Raw genomic sequence first — 22,329 nt, forward strand, 5'->3', positions numbered from 1 at the left:
CAGCCAACCTTAGGTCTTGAAAAAGTTGTTCTTATTTCCTTGCTGAGAGCATTTTTTTCTTTCCTTTTTTGTATTTTAGCTTTGATCAAGCATCTCCTGCGAGCGATCATTATCTCTTCTCTTTTTTTTGATGTTTTGGAAGGATTCCGTGTAGTCACAGCCTGTCTTAGTACATACTAATAACTCAAGCTTGTGTTCCCTTGCAGGACTGGTAAAAAATGAAAGCTCCCATTCCTCTTCTGATCTTGCTTCATGCCATTGTGGTCCATTGCCTGAAAGTGGTGTCGAAGAGAGGCTCAGGTAAGTGGTGGCTTTACCGTAATTATCAAATCAAAATCATTGTGCTTGTGCTAGACAGTTCTAGGAAATCCACTTTGGGGAAAATGCTCAATAAAAATCTGTATCACATACATTAACAGCTATCATTAAAGGCACTCTTGGTCATTGTAAAACCTTTTTTGTTAAATGCCACATTTAATTGGTGCAGAATTTTTATTTTTTGGAACCTTCCAAAATGTATTTATTTTTATTTTTTTTGGAAAGCACAAAGCACGTTTCTTCAACAGCAGGGAGGATCACATGGCGTTGTACTATTGGAGGCGCCAGCCAGCCATGTTGAAATACAGGCCTGTTCTGTCTGTTTCCAGCTTGATTTTTAAGTCCACCAATATTGTCTATTTTTTCAAATTGATGTCCTGTGATTGATGATGAAATATGTTGTTGGTCTTTGCAGATCAATTGCTTCAACTTGTTCTGTATTTAGCAGTGTGAGACAAGAAGATACAGACGTGTTCATTCACAGAGGATTTTCTAAAACAAAAACTCTTGATCACATAAACTTTATGCTTTTCAGATATGATGCACAAACTCTGAGCGTCTGTTGTGTGTGGAGCTGCTCTCCCTTATTATTCCTTTAGCTTAAATCTCCTTTTAAACGATGCTGAATGAATTGATTTAGACTCTGGTGTTTGGCACTGTTTACCAAACATAGCCAGTAGATGCAATCAACTCTTTACAGTTCAATCGTAAGACAGAGCAATGCAGCGAGCCAATGCTCTTGGTTCTGTGACATGTATAAACACTACTACGCTTCAAAGTGTCCCCCCTATGCGGAAGAATAACAGGGCAACAGTGAGTGAGTGAATGAATGAAATGAGTATAAGAATCAGTTACTTATCGGATCTATTACGCACTGTGCATCAGTTGATGCCACTGTGGCCTTTCATAGGAACATCCAATAATGTATGTGGTTGTAAATGCTGAATGCAAGCCTCTCCTCACTCAAACTATTACCTCCTACATGGAAATATATGCAAGTTAGAGAAACAATCCTTATTGGCTAACATGAGACATAAAGACATTGTTTTACTATCCAGAGGTGGCTTGCGTACCCATGCATATTAGACAAAGGTGTAGGGATGGCCCAAGGCTCATCACAGAGTTTTCTGCTTTCCAGCAGAAGTCCCTACGGGCTATCTCCTCTGATGCTTTACAAGCCATTGCCTGGGGCAAGGATTTGAAACGTGTCCCATGATAAATGAACCCCCCATCTGAGCCAGACCTCCGTTCTTTGTTCCTTCTTTTTTTAGCTTTATTAGAAGACATGCTGGTTGCAAGTTAGAGCAACATTGTAAACATGAGTCTGGGCAATGAAAGCCAGTTTCAACTTGCATTGCTTTCATTTTTATAGAATGGAAAGAAACTGTGGGGGCGGGAAGGTGAGTATTCTGCTGTCGTAGCAGGTATATTGTTAAAGGAATGTTCCTTGTGTAAAGGGATCCTCATTAATCTTTATGAGATACCTCTGTGGTTCGTTTGATCATATCTTTTAATGGCAGATTGGATAAGATCAGGCTCATAATCTCATTTAAAAATGTTTAACTTTACCTGCAGTATGGCTGTCTCTCACCTGGCATGCAGGAGTCTAGCAATATGTGACCATTCAAGTCTTGGTGGGGTCATGCAGCTGTAAAGGTTGTACTTGTAATATTGGTATTTTCCACATAAAAACAAAGAAATATGGAGATCTTCCTAATGACTTTTTTAATCTTGATTAAGACGAACCGAGCAGTTCTAAACTCTGTAACACAGCAGTGTTTTTTGTTTATACCTTTGCTCAAAGAAATTTGCCGTAGACAATCAAACCTGTAAGTGTCAGCCCATTAAGGGAATAAATTGACTTGATTGACTCCCCCAGGGTAAAATGAATCCACTATCTTACTTGCTTTCCATTTCAGGTTGCACACACACACTTATACACACAAACTCCAGAAATCCCCGCACAGCGCTATTATCTGTAGATGATTAAATTGAAAACAGCCGTCTTTGAGTAATGCTTTGTCTGCATTTGTACTCCAGGTGGAACAGTCCTAAACATACAATGCATCGCTACCATACTACTAATCCCCATCATGCATAAGTAGGAGACTGTATCCATTTGTCCTCTGCTGTGGTTTCTCTTTGTTAGAATGCTGATATGGCCTGAATGCTTGGGCAAACAGAATAATGTTGTGCATTTTTTTTGCTTAATACAGCAAATTGAGTCAGATGAATAAAACCCCCTCTCTTGGATGCCTATACATTGTTGTATACTATCAGTCAACTGTGTTCATTCCAGGAGTTATGTTGTGTTTGCCTTCCATTTGTTGGACAGAAAGCACATTGTGGCTGCAGTGCATTTTGGTTGATTGAACCTATGGTCCATGTAGCAATTGATGAAAAAAGTTGAAAGGACTTTTAGAAAAACCTATTAGGAGATTATTATGTGGCAGCTTTTGGTCAATCCAAATCCCTTAACGTGCCTTTTTGGTTACAGAAAACAGTAGACTATTTGTTCATTATAGTACATAGCTGCCTTTTATTAAATAGGAAATAGACAAAGGGAGCATTCATTTAAGGTCTCGCTTTGGAATCTCTGAAGTAATAACTACGCATTTATTCTTTTTCTCACCTCTGAGCATGGATTATAATCAGAGTGAGAAATGCTTTGGGAGGATACCACTGAGGATGACTTTTGGTAGATCTGAAGAAAGAATAGAATCAAAAGGGGATACACACGTATCGCATAAGTGACTGGAATTTCTATTCATCTGATTTGTAAGGAAACTAAAACATTCTGATCTATGTCCCAATTCAACACAGCACTTAGGAAACCATTCTTAAAAATAGGTTGTCGAGATTTGTTATCGTTTATGGTGGATTTGTAATGAGCAAACGGGGACAGTGTCACTGTCAGCCATCAACCATTTACCCCATGTACACTGATAAGCCATAAAACAGGCATCTTAGTTTTTAGTCACATTGCTTGCCTTGGCTTGGAAAGTTAGCTTGCTGTAGTGCAGGAAATATTATTGTGTTATATTTACTAAAAGTCATCCCCTTAATAATACTGTTAACACATGTCCCTCCCCCAGTGAAAATGGATGACAGTTGTAGATTCACAATCACATTCTTTGACATTGATTGAGACAAATTCAGCCTCTCTTCTCCCCTCTGCTGTACCGCCATTAGTCCCCATTTCTTCACAAGACATTGATGAGTCCCCAGACAAATGATGCTTACCTTGCCCCACAGTCTTCCAATAATACCAGCAATATATTACCCATAACACTTACTCACAGTCAATGCATCATTCGGTTATATTCATGCATATGTAAAAAGCGGGTCTCATACATGCGCCGTTCCCATTTGGAAATGTAATACAGAATCCCTTCCCTGCTTCTAGTTTCTAGTAAAGATGGTCTGAGGGCCCGGTGTGTCACTCTGATGAAGAGTAGCTGTAAATAAAATACGCCACCGCAACAAGACCTTGGTTCCTATTAGAGTGCAGCCTCTCATCATCCGTTCTCTCTCTCTCTCTCTCTCTCTCTCTCTCTCTCTCTCTCTCTCTCTCTTTCTCTCTCTGTATTTATCTGCTGCCGCTAGAGCCGGTCCACGACATATATTTCCCCCTCTCTTTGTCCACTTCCTCTTTCTGCTCTCGCAGGAGGAAAAATCAAGGACATCCCGACAGTCAGTGAAATTTATATGTGTTGAGATGGGCGCATTCACACCCATCTCAACGCACAACTCTGGGTGGATGGCAACATTAATACATCAGTTAAGGATTGGAACCCCCTCCCTCCCCCCTCCCCTTACATACATGCCCACACACACACACACACACACGTGCATACAAATATAGTAATGGGGCTACTCACATTTTGGCCAATACTAAGGCTCCTTTTAATTGGACAAGACAGTGATTTCTAACAGGGGACGTTAGTGCACAGCACAAATTCAATTATGGCAATCCACTTGACTTTGTACGAGATATTAAAGGACGTATAATATGTCAGGAAGCTGTCAGCGAGGACTTTGAGGTAGAAATGGGCAGAGCTGTTCAGACCCTTTCCACTGGGTCCGTTTTTTAAGCATGAAAACTACTGAATGTCAGATCATTCTTGAAAAAGTAACACAAAATTACATTAATCTTAATGTACTGTAGAAGTGCCATCGGATCGATTATACACAACTTGAGGTTGTCAGGGGTGTACAGGCTTGATTAAATGCTGAAAGTACTATTTAACCTCTCTCACTCTCTTTCTGTGTCACACACGTGCAGATGCACATATCTGTGCATACCCCCTGTTCATCTTTCCTCGGTCAATACCACATATCTGCCACAAATATTGAATGATTGCCTCCACTGCACTGCCCGTTCATTGCAGGGGAGATTGATCACACACATGATATTAGAAATGAGATGGCTTGCCACATGGAGTTGTTTTCCCTCCCACCCCTGTTCGGAGAGAGAGAGAGAGAGCGAGCAAGAGAGAGAGAGAGATATGCAACTCAACAAGTGTGCCAGATATAAGCCTCTTGACAACTGCGGTTGCAAGGGATATGTGTTATGGGATACATGCCTCCGCGTGAGATGGATGGCGATCAATCACCTGATTTATGACCAGACTCGTCTGACTGTGGACTGTTTGCTGACCTTTAATAATGTAACACCATCATAGCCATTGAGAAAAAGGCCAGGGTGTAGAGGGCTGCAACTCAGTGAGGATTCCATGTGTATAGCTGTAGGTAGAGGTGTTTAAAGCTAAAGGGCTCAGTAGGTGCTTCTGTTTGTGGGTTGAAAATGTATTTGATGCATTCGGGTGTGTGGCATCGACTGTAGGAAAATATCACCCAAAGGCATACGAAGCCTTATGGGATGATTGGATTTGGCTTTACTGAAATCCAGATTTGGGAAATAGGCTGGGAGTGTGGGTGGAACTAATAGCATCAGACACCTGTCAATCAAGTAGACGTGCCCTGACATGAATGTATATTTAGTTAATCTGTTGTGAGGCAATATGCTTTAAAATCATAGTAGACATCAGGCCAAATACATCAGTGAGACCTGCATTGAGTGGCAAACAGGGGAACTGCATCTGTAGAGCAAATTGAACACAGATGTATTTCTTAGCAACACTCAATATTCTTTGGAAAAGGGCAATGAACAGCTGTAGCAATTCACTGTTACCAGAACTGGCATCATTTCATATTAACTTGCATGTAAATACACTATCCTAGCAAGTTTCTATTGATGTTGCACTATCATCAACCATGTGAACATTGCTTTCCTGCTCTCCATCTGGCACCACTGAGAAAAGCTTCTACTTCAGATATGGATGCAACAAAACACACAATATTGCTCACTCAGAATTGTCTGTCACTCTGATATTTTGATGGGGTGTTTTTTCGAACAGCACTAAGTAACATTTTGGACAGCTTCCAAAAATGGACATTTCATTTGCCCCCTTTTAGGAGTTATGATTTATTTACTCCTAGTAGTAGTAGTAGTTAATAGATGGATAAATAAATACTTTGTTCATTGCCAAAAGGATTTTGTATTATTGTTATAAGAACAGTAAGTCAATCTAGACTGCATATTTAAACTTTCACTCAAGTTTTTCTTAAGCCATTAAAAGAAAATACTTAAATTTTCTCCCCATCTTCATGTGTTATGCTGTCCTCTATCAGTTCTTTGTCTTGGGCACTCAACAGTCCGCAGGCATCCAACATTAAATACAAAATATTGCCTTATCTCCACCTTTAATATTTCTCTCAGAAATATAATACGTCCATTTCGGCTCCCTTAGCCAATTATGCCGCCCACTTTAACAGCTGGGGCATTTGGTAGCAATTTGAGAGATTATAAGTGTGAATGATAAAGAGCTTTAGTCCGAAAGAGGATTTAAACATGGAGAAGGCTGGCCACTGCTTCATTTAAAAAGAATTCTGGCTCCCCAGGTTTAAGGTAGAGAACTTTGGGGGGGAAATAGACCTCTGGAGAGAGAGAGAGAGAGAGAGAGAGAGAGAGAGAGAGAGAGAGAGAGAGAGAGAGAGAGAGAGAGAGAGAGAGAGAGAGAGAGAGAGAGAGAGAGAGAGAGAGAGAGAGAGAGAGAGAGAGAGAGAGAGAGAGAGAGATGAGAGGCTGCACTCTAATAGGAGAGAGAGAGACTGTCTATCTATTCAAAAATCTTTCCACAATGTGTATGTATTTAAGTGTGTGTATGTTATGCTGTCACAACTGAGACTGATAGGTTGTCCTTCATTTCAATGTAAGCGCTATCCTTTATGATCTCTCTGCCGTTGCCCGTCTTTACATTTAACCGTATACCTTTCCTCTCACAACATGTGCATAGAAATAGATGAGTATTGCTTCTATTGACTGGTGACTTTCTCCTGGAGGCTAAAACCATTAGATAAATATCTCCGAGAATAATTAAAGCAAAAGGCTGATTCTTGATCCCATCACCATCAATGAAAATAGCACCACTGCTGATATTTAGACACATTCTATGCTTTGCCTTTGGAATTACACACCTGCAGTATCTGTTTGAGTGGAGTTAGATTGGGCTAAATGATAGATCACATCCCCGCTCAATAAAAGGTCTATTTTGAGAAGCAAGAGCAAACCCTCCTCCTGTTAAAAAAAGACAAGTATTGAGTTTTTTTTACCGCTGTCATTTGTAGACATCGGACAACTGGTAATTTGATTTCCACTTGTCTCAGCCTTTGCAATCTCTGAGACATTCAAATCTTCTTTTTTCTCCAGTGTTGCGACTCTTAGAGTACATTGCTTTTCTATTGATTGGAGCGCTAACTTTGTTTTGGGGCTTACACAACTCGGTTAAGTTTGATTTCTGAGGGGGGATTGATTCATTGATTTGCACGGCAACACTGTCCCTTGTCATTTTCCAACTTGAGTGGCTTTGAATTAGCCTCATACATTCTTGTTTTTCCAAATGTACAGATTATACATAGTACAGGTTTTAAAACAACACAACCAAACACAATCTATAATATAATATAATGAATGTAGAATTACAATTGAGATGAATACACCCCCCCCCCTCCACCCCCTAAAACAAACATATACTTTTATATCACACGTCAAATGTATTTTTTCCTCCATTTTGCATGCATTACTTTTTATTTCGCCACCTGTCTTAAACAAAATGCATTGTATAACCAAAGATTTGGGTTGATTTCTCTTGATACATGGCTTGGGACAAAAGATTCATCTTCTTTCAACACGACAGTCACTTCTACACACATGTTTAGATAATCTGGAGTGTTTTGTTGTGTTGTTGACATACAGGTTATATATTGTATAAATATATATATATATCAGTTTGGGGACGTTTTTGTTTATGTGCAGGGATGATTGGAGAGGTGTGTGTGTGTGTGTGTGTGTGTGTTGTATTTGTTAAGGCGATGGATGGGAAGATGAGTGAATGAATTGAAAGAAAATTATAGTGCAGAGACACATATACGGACTTGTTCAATGCAGTAAAGTGGTTTGTTTTTTTCACCAAACGAGAGGGGGAGTGGAATTACCCTTTTAAGTGAACATGACTTGGATTGAATGGACTGTTAGCGTTTCCTTGCTAGAAATATCACTTACAAAGTGTTGACACGAATAAGAAGGATCCTCAATACTAACGTCCATTCACTGTTACACAATTTAAGATTAATAGGCGTCCCCTGGGCAGCCACAAGACACTGTTATTCTTATTAATACTGTGTTCAGAAATAATTATACAGAAACACCAGGGTCACATATGTTGGCAGTCAAAAAAGGCAAGGAAACTGTACCATGGGGATGCTAATTTTCTCTTCCTCCATTTGACCTTGTAAAGTAATAATTTGCTTGTTAGGCCTGCACAAGAAACATTCAGATGACTGATAATGTCGCTGGATGGGAAGTTTGCGGCCTTTTCATGCCTTCAGCGCTCCGGTTGTGAAAGAAAGTGCATGAATTGCCATTTTTAATTAGCCGTCCCTGCACAATGAGGCCACTGCTGGTCCCAGGAGAGGTGAAGTTTTGTGAATGCAGGAAGTCTCCCAACAACGTAGCATTTGAGGAGGCTGTCAAGCTCTCTCACATCAGCCAGGCACTCAGCATGTGGCCTTTTTCAATGCTCCTTTATTGCAAAGTTTGAACACATCCTCTCTCATTCCCCTGTTCAGTCTGCCTGTCGCTCAAAGACAGCTAAGAACAAAAAAACACTACCCTCTTGTACTCTTTCTTTCCTTTCGTTTTTTTCCCATTCTTTTTTTAGACTAACTGGGATTGGTCAGAGCACAATCAACCTATTTCTGCAGCAAAACAGAGGCACAGCCAATCCTTCCAGGTCTCAAGAGAGTCCTGCCAAGTTTGGGGCTTTTTTAGTTTTTTCTTGCGAGGGAGAAAGCTTGCTTGCCGAGGAGTACGCCTTTTGTTGGTTGCAGTAGACTGACGCACTGCAGGAGTTTTGGAAACAACCCAGGTTGACTATTCTTCAGGCCCTGGCTGCCTTTTTCACCATTCTTCTGAAGATAAAACCAGGCCCCATTCAAATTGTAATGCGGAGCATTTTTATTATAATTAGCAGGGAATTACCTGTTATTCCCCCCATAGGAAAGAATGTCATTTTATCCAAAAGCCAAAGTGCCTTTTGTTTGGGGAGAAGAATGTTACTTTAATTAAGAGGCACACAATTTGCATTTCTCTGCTAAAAATTCTGCTCAACTATTCCCCATAAGCATGCCTTTTAATTTCATTTGGCGTGATTTACAGCGAAGTTCCGTCACATATTTCCCTGTCATGTTTATTGCTTGTGTTTGATTTGGCGCATGGAGTTGAAGTATTTAAGACCTCTTATTTATGATCCTCCAGGGCCCCAAAAAAATGGTAGAAGATGACAGTTGATTTCCCTGCAGTGCAATGATCAATAAATTCTACATATCAATTAGGTTTCACTGTCATCGCCAAGGCCTCACCCATGGGATAAACCTAGTTGGTCTCTGACGTTGCACACAGCCTCCCCCACCAATCCAATGCATTCATGAAACAAACATGTGCAGAGGTGCTGCATTACCAGTGTGTGTTTCTCAGTAATGCAGGGAGACAGAGTGGCCTCATTATCTGTAATTTACAAGAGGTGTCTTTCATTTACTTCTTTTATATGACATATATAGTGGTTGCAGCTCTTTAAAAATATGAAAATGTCTCAGCAGAGATAGTTGTAAAATGTCCCTGGTTACTTTCTAAAAAAAAATGATTATTTTAACATGTAAAATGGAAGGATATTTAAGAGCATGAAATATTTCTGTCCTGACGATGCAATTTCAACTCACAAAACATTTAAAAAAACAACAACACAAGACTTGTGGTTGGTGGAAGTGGAGCCTCTCTAGATTCTGCCTCCATAGTGAGAGTACAGAGGCTACAGCATCTAAGGGAGCTTCAAGTCTCAATTAGCATCTCCTGCTAACTGAAAGGAGCGGGATGTTAGTAGGCGTTGCATCTCTGTATCCTGCCAGTAGCCAAGCAACACGGCACACTGCAACCTCACAATCCAAAGTGTTTCTGCGATCTCAGCACATCCCCTCTCACACAATCTCACCCTACCAAACAGGATTTCAAACGCTCAACCTTTGCCTGGGCTTGTGTGTGTGTGTGATCTTGCCAGAGGGTAATTAAGCTCTTACGGAAGTTTTCCCTGTATTTCATCTGACATGAAAATCGCTTCAAATAAATTGCGGTGTAAAAATGCAATGTTCAGGCACCCAGTTAGGTTTGATTCTTGAAGTGCTAGCATCTGAGTGTGTGCAATGCGGCTTATAGCTTAACTGTGAACTAGCTGACTAGTTGACAAAAGATGTATATATATTTTTTCCATTCACATAATATGCCCAGAGGAGGTTGAGACACAGTAACCTCTATATGATATTCTACATGGGTCCTTGGATCCACCATTTGCTACACTGAAGCGCATGTTAAGAGGGTTAAAAGTTCTGATGCAGCTATACCCACAACAATGAGGTCATTTAAATCACTCCATTATAGATTTTGACATTGCATGTGCATTGTATAGCTCTAATTCTGGGTTCACAGTCCATGATAATATACATTTCCAAATCCCTCCTTCTTCCCCTCCTCACTGGAGATCAAAAGGAATGCTAGAATTGCTTCCCATGGCACATTTAAAATGCTTTTCTGACAGTGTAATACCAAAGTCATTTACTTGGCTGGCGGCTGCATTTGGCTTTTTGCAGAGATGTAGTTTTCTTATTTTGTTTGATGTGTCTCTGCCGTTAGGAGGCTCATTTGCATTTGTTCCATGTCCTTCAAATGAAGTACTGACACATGCCTTTGACTTAAATTAATAATACTGAGTCATGCTACCAAAACCTTATGTATTTTGCCTGCATCTAGTAGCTCTTATTTATGAAAGATCTCCTATTATACTACTTTTCTGGTCTTAATTTCTCAGTTATGACTCCTATGGAGCAACCTGACTCGAATCACAGCACAAAAAATCATGTAGATTTTTGTTAAACTCTTCCTCTCGTCTGTGCGCGCTCAACAGTCTCTGTCCACACTCGGCTTTGTGCTTCTCCGCCCCCCCTCCCCCTGCCTACCCCACTCCGTTGTGATTGGTAACCTTCCTTCCGGAACACTTTCAGCAGCACACGGGCAGATTTGAGCAGGAAGGTGGGGGCATGTTGCAGCATTACCATGCATGGAAAAATCCGGGAACGTGACGACACGATTGCAGGAAATTTGAACCGATTTGAACAAGTGAATCGCGACCGGCTGCCCTAGTGTTTAGTGCTCTGCACAGCCACCCCAGACGGTCAGCAGGGAATACGTCTAAATGCATATACGTAATTATTTGATACGCTAGTATGGTTAAACATGACTATAAATCATTATAACAACGTTTATAGGTCATAAAAGTCGAAAAAGTATAACAGGTCCTCTTTAACTTGTTTTGTCAGAGGCTACATGACAGTGCTTTTAATGAGAGCCGAGAGTCTCTTATATGGACATTATAGTATATGCAATTCCTGATTGTCCTGCAAAGCTCCCTAAATGAAATGGATAAATCTGGTCTTGAGAAGGGAAACAAGGTGTGAATGGTTGGCATCCCCTCATAGTAGAAATAACTCCCATGCCAAACAGTTTCTTTTCAAAGCTAATCCTCCATTTGCATATTAAAGGGAATGAAAGACACATACAGAACCTTAATCCTTAGCTGTCCTTGTGTTGTTTCAGGACCAGGCACTTTGTGCACAGAAAAAGCGACAGAGAGCTTTAGAGAGCGTTGCAAATGGCAAAAGGAGGCCCTTTCAAATGCCTATCTCACGCGATTTTTAATCGTGGAGGGTGGCATGCACATTAAACATTATAATCAGTGCATATTTGAATTTCAATGCAGAGCAAATGAAAGGTGTTGGAACTGGGCTTGGATACATTTATACAAGTGGGGTGTTTCAGGGCTGGAACTTGGACAGATGACTTGTCAAAAATCTAAATGGTTTTTACTCTGAACTTTTCATTTTTATTTCCATGCTTTTCATTTTGTTTTGTATGTGTGGATGTCTGAAATAAACTAAATCAAATCAAATCAAAAAAATGTGTTATCCTATTACCAGCTGTTTTGCCGGATGTGTTTTCATTGAATCTGGACAGACAAATAAGATCAAGGTCCCAAGGACATTCTTCAGCTTAATGATTCCCAATGGGTAACCAAGGATTTCCATTATCTTGTCTTTGCAGGTGCAGACATTGTTAAAGTCAATGTCCTTGTAAAAGTACTGTAAATCCTTCATCTAGCTATATCTGATTTGTTGATGGGAAATAATTGCATATTAACCACCCAATGGGCAAACAGAATTAGAGCCATAGAATGCAAAGACAACAGAAGATCAAGGGCCCACCACTCTATGCACTGTCCAACACATTGATAGAAGCCTGCTAATACACACACACATCACTTTTGCAAAACACAGTCTTTCAAGTCATCTTTTTGTTTATTCTGAATCCAAAGTAAATTGAATTTAGATTGAGAGCTCACCACACTTATTAAATCAACATTCACGCTACATACACCTATGTTGGTTTGAACATTGATTCTCTCTGCATACACACAAATGCACACACGCACACACAAGACATAAGACACCATGAGAAGCAGATCATCCAATCAAACATCCATGCTGACCGTGTAGAATTGATCCGAGTATGTTTGCTCGGGGCTGACAACCAAGTGCACAACCATGACTTCTCTAACTGGCTCAAAGGGGGGGTTGAGAATTATTGACTGTTAGATAAAGGATATGGAGAAATCTGCAGAATAGAGTTACTACATAATTGGATTTAAAAAAACAAATGAGTGTATAGAGCTCCGGACAAAATGAAGAGACCAGTCTGGATTTTTCTTAAATCTTCATCTCTACATAACTTAATGGAAATGCTCTTAATGACAAAAAAAAACTATTTATTGGAATTTGGTAGAAATTGTGTCAGTAGTTTGTAGAATGAAACCAAAATGTTCATTCTACTTAAACATATGCCTATAAATAGTAAAACGAGAGACACTGAACATTTGGAGTGGTCTCTTAATTTTTTTCCAGAGCTGTATATATAATCAAAACAGTAACACACAAGGAACACTGTCTTTGTGGACTGTTCATGCTACTGAAAGACTAGCTAAATCCCACGTTTTAAATCATCAACAGTTTAGCTAACTTCCTGTCATTGACTGCAGTTAGCAGTCCCCTCCCTCGTCCCCACATCACCACATTAATGCACTGCGGTTTTCAAACAGCGAGTTATCTAGCATCATCTCAGATAAGTAAGTGTGATAAAACATGATAAAAACCATCAAAGCAGATATTGGGAAGGAGTTTTACCTGCTTCGTCATTGTAGGCACATAAACATTCACCCATGTGTCACTCTTTGCGTACAATGGCAGTGAGACGGGTGCCGGTTTGTAGCGTTCTCTCTTGTGATTGGATATCAGTTTTAGGATCCCCGAAAAGTTTATTTGCCGATTACATGCATGCAGGTGACTGAGAGATCGGCTTTATGAAAAGCGCACATTATGTAAGTGATCACTGTATGAATAAAGAGTGATTTAACACTTATATTTACATAAAATAAATCGCTTACTTCACCTTTAAGCATAAAGGACATAATTGCCTTTCAGCCTTGGCTAGCCTGGGAAAGGGCTCTGTTTTACACGTTGCTTGACCTCTTTCAGGCCTACAGAATGGAGTCAGTGTGCGCCTGGGCAGCCTAATTGGGTTGACAGTGCAGTGTCTTGCCTCTTGCTCACATGTATGACATACAGCTCTTTGACAGAGGTTTGGCTGTCACAGCTAGTAGCACTTGAGGGAATGTTTAAACAGGCGATCAGAGACACCTCAACACTGTTGACTTCCCAAACACTTTTTTTTTTTGAAAGTATTTGCATTTTTATTGTTGAGTTGTAAACACTTAAAAACAAAACCAACAGCGGATGAAATGTGGCTCAAAGTTAATGAATAGATTTTAATGGACACTCTAGGAATGTGTTTGTTAATTTGCTGTGTGTGTGTGTGTGTGTGTGTGTGTGTGTGTGTGTGTGTGTGTGTGTGTGTGTGTGTGTGTGTGTGTGTGTGTGTGTGTGTGTGTGTGTGTGTGTGTGTGTGTGTGTGTGTGTGTGTGTGTGTGTGTGTGTGTGTGTGTGTGTGTGTGTGGTTTTAATGAAGTCGAATGAATTGTGCCACGGGTTGCTGTTGCATTCTGTGTGATTATGGCGAATATGTTCTCTCTGCTGTTGTGGTGCCAACCGTTTAAACAAGGTCTTTTTAGGTAGAGGGGAGGTATTGGAACGAAATGAAGGGCAAAGAGAAAAGAATGGCTTGATGTAAAGTACGCAAGGCCGGGCTTCATGAATTCATTTCCCCTCTCTCGTGTGTCAAGGGGACCTCGTCTGAACCCATTACGTTGGTAACAAGGTGACAGTGAGCGGTCTTTCTACGGGTTCTGGCTGGCCCCCGGAGCTGTCTGGCTGCCCGTCTATGTTAATTAACGGAGAGAAATGAAAGTGTGAAGTATGGGGGGGACACTGTTAGACTAAAACATTGGACTAGCTGGTCGGAATAAGTTTCACTCTCGGACGAGTTGGTCGTTTTTGAGAGGGAGTGTAGGAGAGGTATACACTCACCACAGGCACTCAGCAGATCATGACTTATTGAGGCCCTGTAAGACTTGTCAGGTGGAACTCTTTAAAGGTAGAAAAATGGCCGGTCGCGTTCCCTAAATTGTCTTTCCACATCATTTGAAGAACTAGTCACTGGTGCTCTTCTGAAATAATGTCTCCGCTCAACCTTGCCAGTGCTAACAGATGGACAGCATGAGAGTGTTAGTCATGTGTGTCATAATGGAAAGCCTTTGTCTGCCCTGTACTTTGGGTGGTGGGGGGGGGGGGGGGGGTTGGCATTGGGAAGTTCACTGGCATAGAGCATTTTTTTTTTTAGTGCAAAGTAAGTGGGCGATCAGGAGATGTCATCAATTCCATGGCATGCCAGTTGCCACGGAAACAGAAGTAGAGAGGCTTTTTCTCAAGGATAAACATTTAGTGCTGGGAGAGAGAGAGAGAGAGAGAGAGAGAGAGAGAGAGAGAGAGAGAGAGAGAGAGAGAGAGAGAGAGAGAGAGAGAGAGAGAGAGAGAGAGAGAGAGAGAGAGAGAGAGAGAGAGAGAGAGAGAGAGAGAGAGAGAGAGAGAGAGAGAGAGAGAGAGAGAGACTCTGTCTATCTATTCAAAAATATTTCCACAATGTGTATGTATTTAAGTGTGTGTATGTTATACTGTCACAACTGAGACTGATAGGTTGTCCTTCATTTCAATGTAAGCGCTATCCTTTATAGAGCACACGTTTGCATGATGAAGCTGTAATCTGCCATATTTGAGTTACGTTTTTTCTAGTGGCCATAAATGTAATTGCAGGCGCTAATGGACCAGAGTTTCTTTCAAAACCCAACATTATTGCCTGTATCTAATCAGTAGTTTTAAGTAAGCCAAAAATTGGGAACTTCAGGTCATAACTCAGCACTCAGTACATACAGGCACTTTCATCAGTGGGTCATGTGCTCAATCTCCATTGTTTTAACTCACTATTTGATGGATAGGAACTTAACAGACAGTTAACTAGATGGAAATCCTATGGGGTATAATTGTAAAGCTTCCGTTATTATTGACCAAGCAACACAGTAACAGGTGGAAGTGATAAAATTATACATCTCACAAACCTCTAAATGACCTTATGGCATACACTTTACGGTACAGTTGGATTTCCTTACCGATGTCTTTTTAATATCTAAAGCAGAGTGCATTTCAAGAAGAATTTGAATTATATTGGTCTTAATAACTGCTTAAAATAAGAATATTGTTCAGACTGAGAAATAGATAAGATAATAAGTTTTGTCGAAAGAAAATATCACTCTTTCTTATGGGTAGAAATCCGTAGACATTACTGGAATTCACCCTCTTAACCTACATGGCCTTCCTTAACAAGGGAGTGAAGCTGTGGTCCACTCCTGCAAAAAGGCACAACAGTTGTGTGGTGATGGAGGAGCCCTTCTCCAGTAATCTCCCAGCAGACAGGCCTTAAATGGGAAATGGCTCTTTGCTGTAACGATGTGGGCTCAGCCGATAGGAGCTCTGTGTAATTCCTGTTAATTACTGTCCAGGAGGCGATAAGACCTGGTTGGAGAGGCTAAGGGGAGAGATAAGGAGGATCAGAGATTTACCTGAAGGAGTTTCCCGCCCCTTGGGCAAAAACCAGTCCTGTTGTCCAGAAAGTTTGAAACTGCCCTGGAGTAGTTTTCTCTCTCTCTCTCTCTCTCTCTCTCTCTCTCTCTCTCTCTCTCTCTCTCTTACTGAACTAATACTATTTAAGGCACTGGATGTTTTTTTTCTATTAAGGCACCTAACAATGTTTTCTGAGCAAAAGGACTTGCTGACTTGGAATGATGTCATAATGTCCAGTGTTGAAATGGTATAGCCCACATAGGGTAATAGGGTTAGTAATGAAATGTCGACCAGAATGTGTCTCCATTATGTGTATATTTATAACAGGGTGTGCACAAATAGTTCACACTGGAAATAATACCTGTTTTGGCATACTTTTACTCCTGGGACTTTTCAGTTATGTTTGCTTAAAAGTCTACCAACTCAATTGGAAGGTATAACATCCAGGCATTTCCCTTTCCTTGCCAATTCAAAAGGCACATCAAAACAGGCATGTGTAAACACACTTTGAGTGCACTTGAGTAAGACCATTGATGGCACAGCAACTATTCACAGCATGACTTTAGGGATTTTCTTTTAAGAACAGTTCAAAGAAAATTACCCAGAAGCCTGAGCCCTGTGAGACCCAACTGATTCCTTCGCCATATTCCAAGCCTCTATTAGCATGCGCTGGGAAGGAATCGTATACACGTTGTCAGTCACCCTTGCTGTACCATGAAATCAGACCTAATCCCAGTTGCTGTTTGTGCTGTTTTTCCACTGCCTAGTATGGCGTCTCTGCTGACCTCTGACCTCTGTAATGGGTGATACTGTACTATGATAATGTACTATGAAACGCTGATGAGAGAGGACACTGTGTGCGTCTTTTGAAGCAATTCAACCATGGTAAACTTCAATGGCTCCCAGTGCGGGGATGTATGAGCTCATATTGGAGAAACGAGGCTATAGTTGTCTCAATGGATTAACTGTGATAAAAGCTGGTAGAGGGAGCTGTGCTGTGTATCTGCGCGTTGACCTTGTTAGTATAGTTAGCTCTTGAATTACTCCTCCTCTCGGGTGTGAATGTTGGCAGAAGCACCGGTGGTCTGACACTGTAAACTCCTTTAATATTCCCCTATTGTTGCTGCCTATTAACAGCCCCGCAAAGGCATCATGTCTCCTTTCAGTTCGGCAGTCTTCGTTAGCAGCTGAAACATATTCCTCCCTTGTAATACACAGAGCACCAAGATACTAATTACCTATCAGTCACCAATAAGGCTTGGTTTTACCCCCTACGTCTCATTGAACTGTCGCCGCTGTAAAGCATCTGTTTCAGTCAGGCGTTCTGCGGAGCGCCTATACAAACGACGCACACTATGACAACCATTCATCAGTTTGATTAACGATTATCAAAGAGAGCTACTGAGGAAAGATGCTAATTTCAGCTCGTTCAGATCACAGTGCACCTCACTCTTAGTATTTACAGAAACACACAAATCAAGTTTCTCATAACTAGGAATAAGCAGTTGTATGATTACACTGATATTTTTATTCCGTTTTTTTTTTCTAATGGATGAAGCCGTATCAAATGAGTTGATACATTTGATTCTCAAACTGAAGGAGATGTAAATGCTCAGCTCATTTCCATCTCCTTTGTCTTAAATGGTTTTTCACTGCATCATATGCTGTGATTAAATTAGCCAAGTCTTTACAATAGGCCTAATAGACCTTCTGTTGTTCCAAGAAAAATTTGCCATGATCCACTTGTCTTTTCTAACATTAAAGGAGCTGTAAGCGGAATGGTTCTTTTAGCTAACTTCCTGTCAGTCACTGCAGTTAGCAGTCCCCTCGCTCGTCCCTACGTCACCACATTAATGCACTGCGGTCTTCGAGCAGCAAGTTATCAAGTAGCATCATCTCAGATCCATAAGTGTGATAAAACATGATAAAAACCATCAAAACAGACATTGGGAAGGATTTTTACCTGCTCCGTCATTGTAGGCGCCTAAACATTCACCCATGTGTCGCTCTGGCGTGCACCGGCAGTGAGACCATGAGTGAGACGGGTGCGGACAGGTGTCGGTTTGTAGCGTTCTCTCTTGTGATTGCATAACATTTCGGGATACTACATAAAGTTTAATTGCTTATTACATGCAGAGCAGCTGACTAAGAGATCGGCTTTATGAAACGTGCACATCGTGTAAGTGATTACTGTATGAATAAAGAGCGATTTAACACTTATATTAACATAAATAAATCGCTTGCTTCACCTTTAAATGTGTGGTGTGGTGATTTGTGAAGCACTTGAAGAGTCGCGGTTTCTGTTTTAACACCGAAAACTACTTCTGTCAGATGTTGTGACACTGAAGGTCACGAAAGTACACATTATTTTATGCCCTTCTGGTCTCGGAAGTACATAAAATAATACATACAAAACAGGTGTGTCATGCTTTGAGCTAGATCTCCTAGTTCTAATCAAGTGAAGTCTTGCTACAGAGCATACAATGATATTTTAGAAATGTGGATTTTTGCGGCAACACTTTTTGAAAGGTATAGGGAATGTTTTTGTTCCACTATTTTGTGGACTTACTTGACTGGCCTGCACAAAGCCCTGATCTAAACCCTATCGGACATCTGCATATGTCTTCATTATATTGTTTCATAACATATTAGATCATGGACTAAGATTGTCTACTGAGCGCCACATTTCTTTTTTTGTATAATTCTTTTTATTTTGCTTTTTTTTGTAACAATAATCAAACAAACAAACAACAACACCAGACAATACATACAAACTGAGCGCCACATTTCAATTGACACTGGGTCAAATTTGTCCGAATTTTTGATTTACTAAACAAAGTGGTTTACTGACTTTCAAATATTCAAATGGCACACAATCAAAATGTGATTAGATATCTGTCCCTATTACAGGCTATAGTCCAAGAGGCTATAAGCTCCAATCAGTCAAAGGCATGTCTGGGCGATGGAGTGAAAGAGAAGAAAAGACATTAGAGTGATGGTAATGGGTGTTCCAGTGAGGAGGAGAGATTGAGGGATGTTTGCTGAGGCTGAGGGATGCATCCCGAGGGAGAAAGGACAGTGAGGAAGGACGGTTCACTAACTTCCCCATCTGATAAAGCCATTCTGGCTCCTGCTGACCCACTTCTCACAGAGCAGATTGGTCCATGATACAACTAAAACTGACATGTATGGCTGAAATATTTAAGTGTCTAACATGTGCATGGTAAACTGGTTGTAAGAATCCTAAATAGAGTGGTGGTGTAGTGTTTTGTTCCTGTGTGTGTGTGTGTGTGTGCGTGTGCGTGTTTGTGTGTGTGTGTATCATGCATATTTATGAATTCACCCCCGACATTAACGCAAATAAAAAAAACACATCCATGCTGAGGAATAACATTAAAGATGCTGATACCTAGCGGTAAGATTCCATTTCGTTCTCTGAAAGCCTTTCTGGTCACATAGTGTAATGTCACAATAACAGGGTTGTCAATCTCTGCATGCTTTAGTAATATGTGGTGTGTCACATGAGGTGCAAGACACAATTTTCTATGTGATGCTTGACAAACCTCGATCATAGTTATTTCGTTTACTCCTGTCTGGCTTATAAATGCTTATTTTTTATTTTTTTTATAAAACCAGCATTCAACTCTAATGCATTTGCTATGAAAGTGCACATTCACTGTTGAATGTGTAAACCTCTTGAGTGCATGTTGTTATTTGTTCCCTTTCAATACTCTCTTAAATCACTTACAAGTTATTCTAAAGGGCCGGAATGAGATGAAATAATATATGTATGTAGACGGACATTCAGTCTATCTTTAGGCCCATTTAGGTTCCACCTTTTAAATTCTCTGTGGATTTGCAGGTAAACAGATATGTGTCAGATTTAACGGGTGAGAACGCTACTATTTGTTTGTCAGTAGGCACCAATTTACACTGAGAGATTCAGTGTGTTTGGTTCTCCCAAGATATCTGTCCTGCATTATATATTGCAGGTATATTAAAACAGGATGAGTGTAGCTCGTTTCAGCTGTAAGAACTTTTCAAATCCAGTTGCGCATCATTCACTCGGATGCAAAGAAGCACATGTGGCTGCTAGTATTAGTATGAAGATAATTAAAAAAAAGTATTTTAATCATACTGGCATGGCATCTAAACAAGCATTATTGACTGGTTTCTTTGCTAGTAATAAAATAAATCCGAAGGGATTGTCAGACAGGAAGAGAAACTAACAATGGTTTTGATAAGTGTTTCATTGATTAAATCAGGATCACGTCTAATCTTCATGGCCCTTGAATAACTTTTTTTTAAAATCACTCTCTGAAATCTGAATATATCTTTATTCCTTTGATGCCCTTAATTGTTTGTGTGATCAATTTTTCAAAATGTAAAATAAGAAAGTATGAAAAGAATACAAATGTGTATTTAAGCATACATTACATGTTGCCATTGTTAGTATCCATAGCTTCTTTTTCTCTCATTCAACAAGGCTCCTCTTGAGCACTTCTGGATGCAGCAGCGGTTGTCGTGACTGCTTCCATGTCACTTTAACAAGTGTCTGATGCCAGTGCTACTGGCTGATTATGTAGATGATCAGAGCCCTCTGTGCAACCTGTGACGAAGCTTTAGATGGAGAGAATGATTGGGAGGACGCTTGAGTATTCCAAAATACACCCCCTACTCTTTATTCTGCTCTTTCTTTTATTATAGAGTTGCTTTTATGAAGTATTTCTGCTCTAAAAAAACTGTTAAAAGGAGGTTGCCTTTGTTTTTCACACACCATTGAAAACAAACTATGTCTTCAACTTTTTTCTGCTGCATGGACCAAAATCTGTGTCGCTTCAACACAAAGCGATTTTAAATTTCCTCTGAATGGACAGTTCTGATGACCTGCACTCTGTGGCCTCTTCCGACTATGTAAATGAGTGCATCTTTTTTGTGTGTGTGTGTGTGTGTGTGTGGTGCAAATACGGGGCAATACAATAATACACAGAACAGACAGGGGAGAAGTACTGTACACTACTCTATGGGTATCTTGCCCCAGAGTCCTCGTGAATAATGTATGAATGTGCTGACAGAAGAGGAGCAGGATCAACTAGGCGCGTTTCTCTGGGGGGTAACAACAGCCAACAGCCAGGTGGGGCTTGGTTTTGTCTTGCCGCCTCTGGATTTTAACGATGGTCCAGTGGTCTCGTTATGCGAATCTACGGTCTGGCTTTTCTCCTGTGTCAGCTGAAAAGAGTTGGTTGCGTGAGAATCAGTAATCTTTGCTGTGGCTCTGCTGTGCCCACCCCCCCACTCCCCCCAAATATTTTTTTTCTCATGTACCCCTGCACCATCTCTCCACTTTTACCCTGCGTTCCAATCTCCATACCTCCATACTATTTAGAATGTCCCAATACATCCATGTCAAATGCAGTATGCCAAAATCACCCGGATGCCCTAATACATCCAATTCTGGAAACCAGAAATGATTTAGTATGTAGTATAGTAACAAGACAAAGTATGTGATTTGAAATGCAGGGTTAGTTTTGCTTCTTAGTGTCTCCATCTACATGTTTCTCTCCTTTACCTTCCACACTTTTCTCATCTTCTTTTTACACATCCCTCCTTCAGTATGTCAATTTCAGAATTGCTCTTGTCCCTTCCGTACGCCTACTCCCCACTTCCATCTCGTACATCTCTGCCTGTCTCCTGCTCACTCCTAACACTATCACTGTTGATTGACAGTGCATTAAACATAATGTAAATCATTCCTCTTAACCTGCATTAGTTAATTAGCTGTGGTTCTTATTCGGTTCTTGCAGTCAGGCAGATGTAAAAAGGGTAGCTTAGCCATGGAATCCAGTCGGTAATCAAATGTATTTCTATTTTCTTTTAAATCAAAAGCACTGTTTGTGAAAATTAGTTAATGTCTAATATCAGAAAATTACAATATTTGTCCCAGGGTGCCCAAGTGGGCTGACCTTCCCTAAAGCAACATTTATTTTTAATTAAAAATATGTATGGAATTAATAAAACAATACTTATACAAATTGAATATTTTATTGTAATTCATATGGGTTTCACCTCTTTAGAACATTTGGTCTACAGTGGTTGAGTCGTAGGAGTGCTCAGTGGCAGGTTTGCCTTTGCAACGGCACTTTTGGGTAAGAGAGATTAGCCTGCCCTAACCTTAAAGACCTACTTCACCGGTTGGAATATGAAGGTGTATTGAACTCAGAG

General features: G+C 40.4%; 1 protein-coding gene across 1 annotated transcript in view; it reads left to right on the forward strand.

Annotated features, from left to right (window-relative positions):
* Positions 1–218: 218 nt before the first annotated feature.
* The window catches only part of LOC307270018 (interleukin-1 receptor accessory protein-like 1), a gene marked incomplete at both ends in the record, with an annotated part of 209,324 nt that continues 187,213 nt past the window's right edge, over positions 219–22,329 (forward strand). Inside the window, one exon of the mRNA XM_080053146.1 lies at positions 219–300. Within this exon, the coding sequence (XP_079909272.1) occupies positions 219–300 (82 nt within the window). The remainder of the gene's footprint in view (positions 301–22,329) is intronic.

The sequence above is a fragment of the Ammodytes marinus genome (genome assembly GCF_949987685.1).
Source record: "Ammodytes marinus genome assembly, chromosome: 24".
NCBI classification, from domain to species: domain Eukaryota; kingdom Metazoa; phylum Chordata; class Actinopteri; order Uranoscopiformes; family Ammodytidae; genus Ammodytes; species Ammodytes marinus.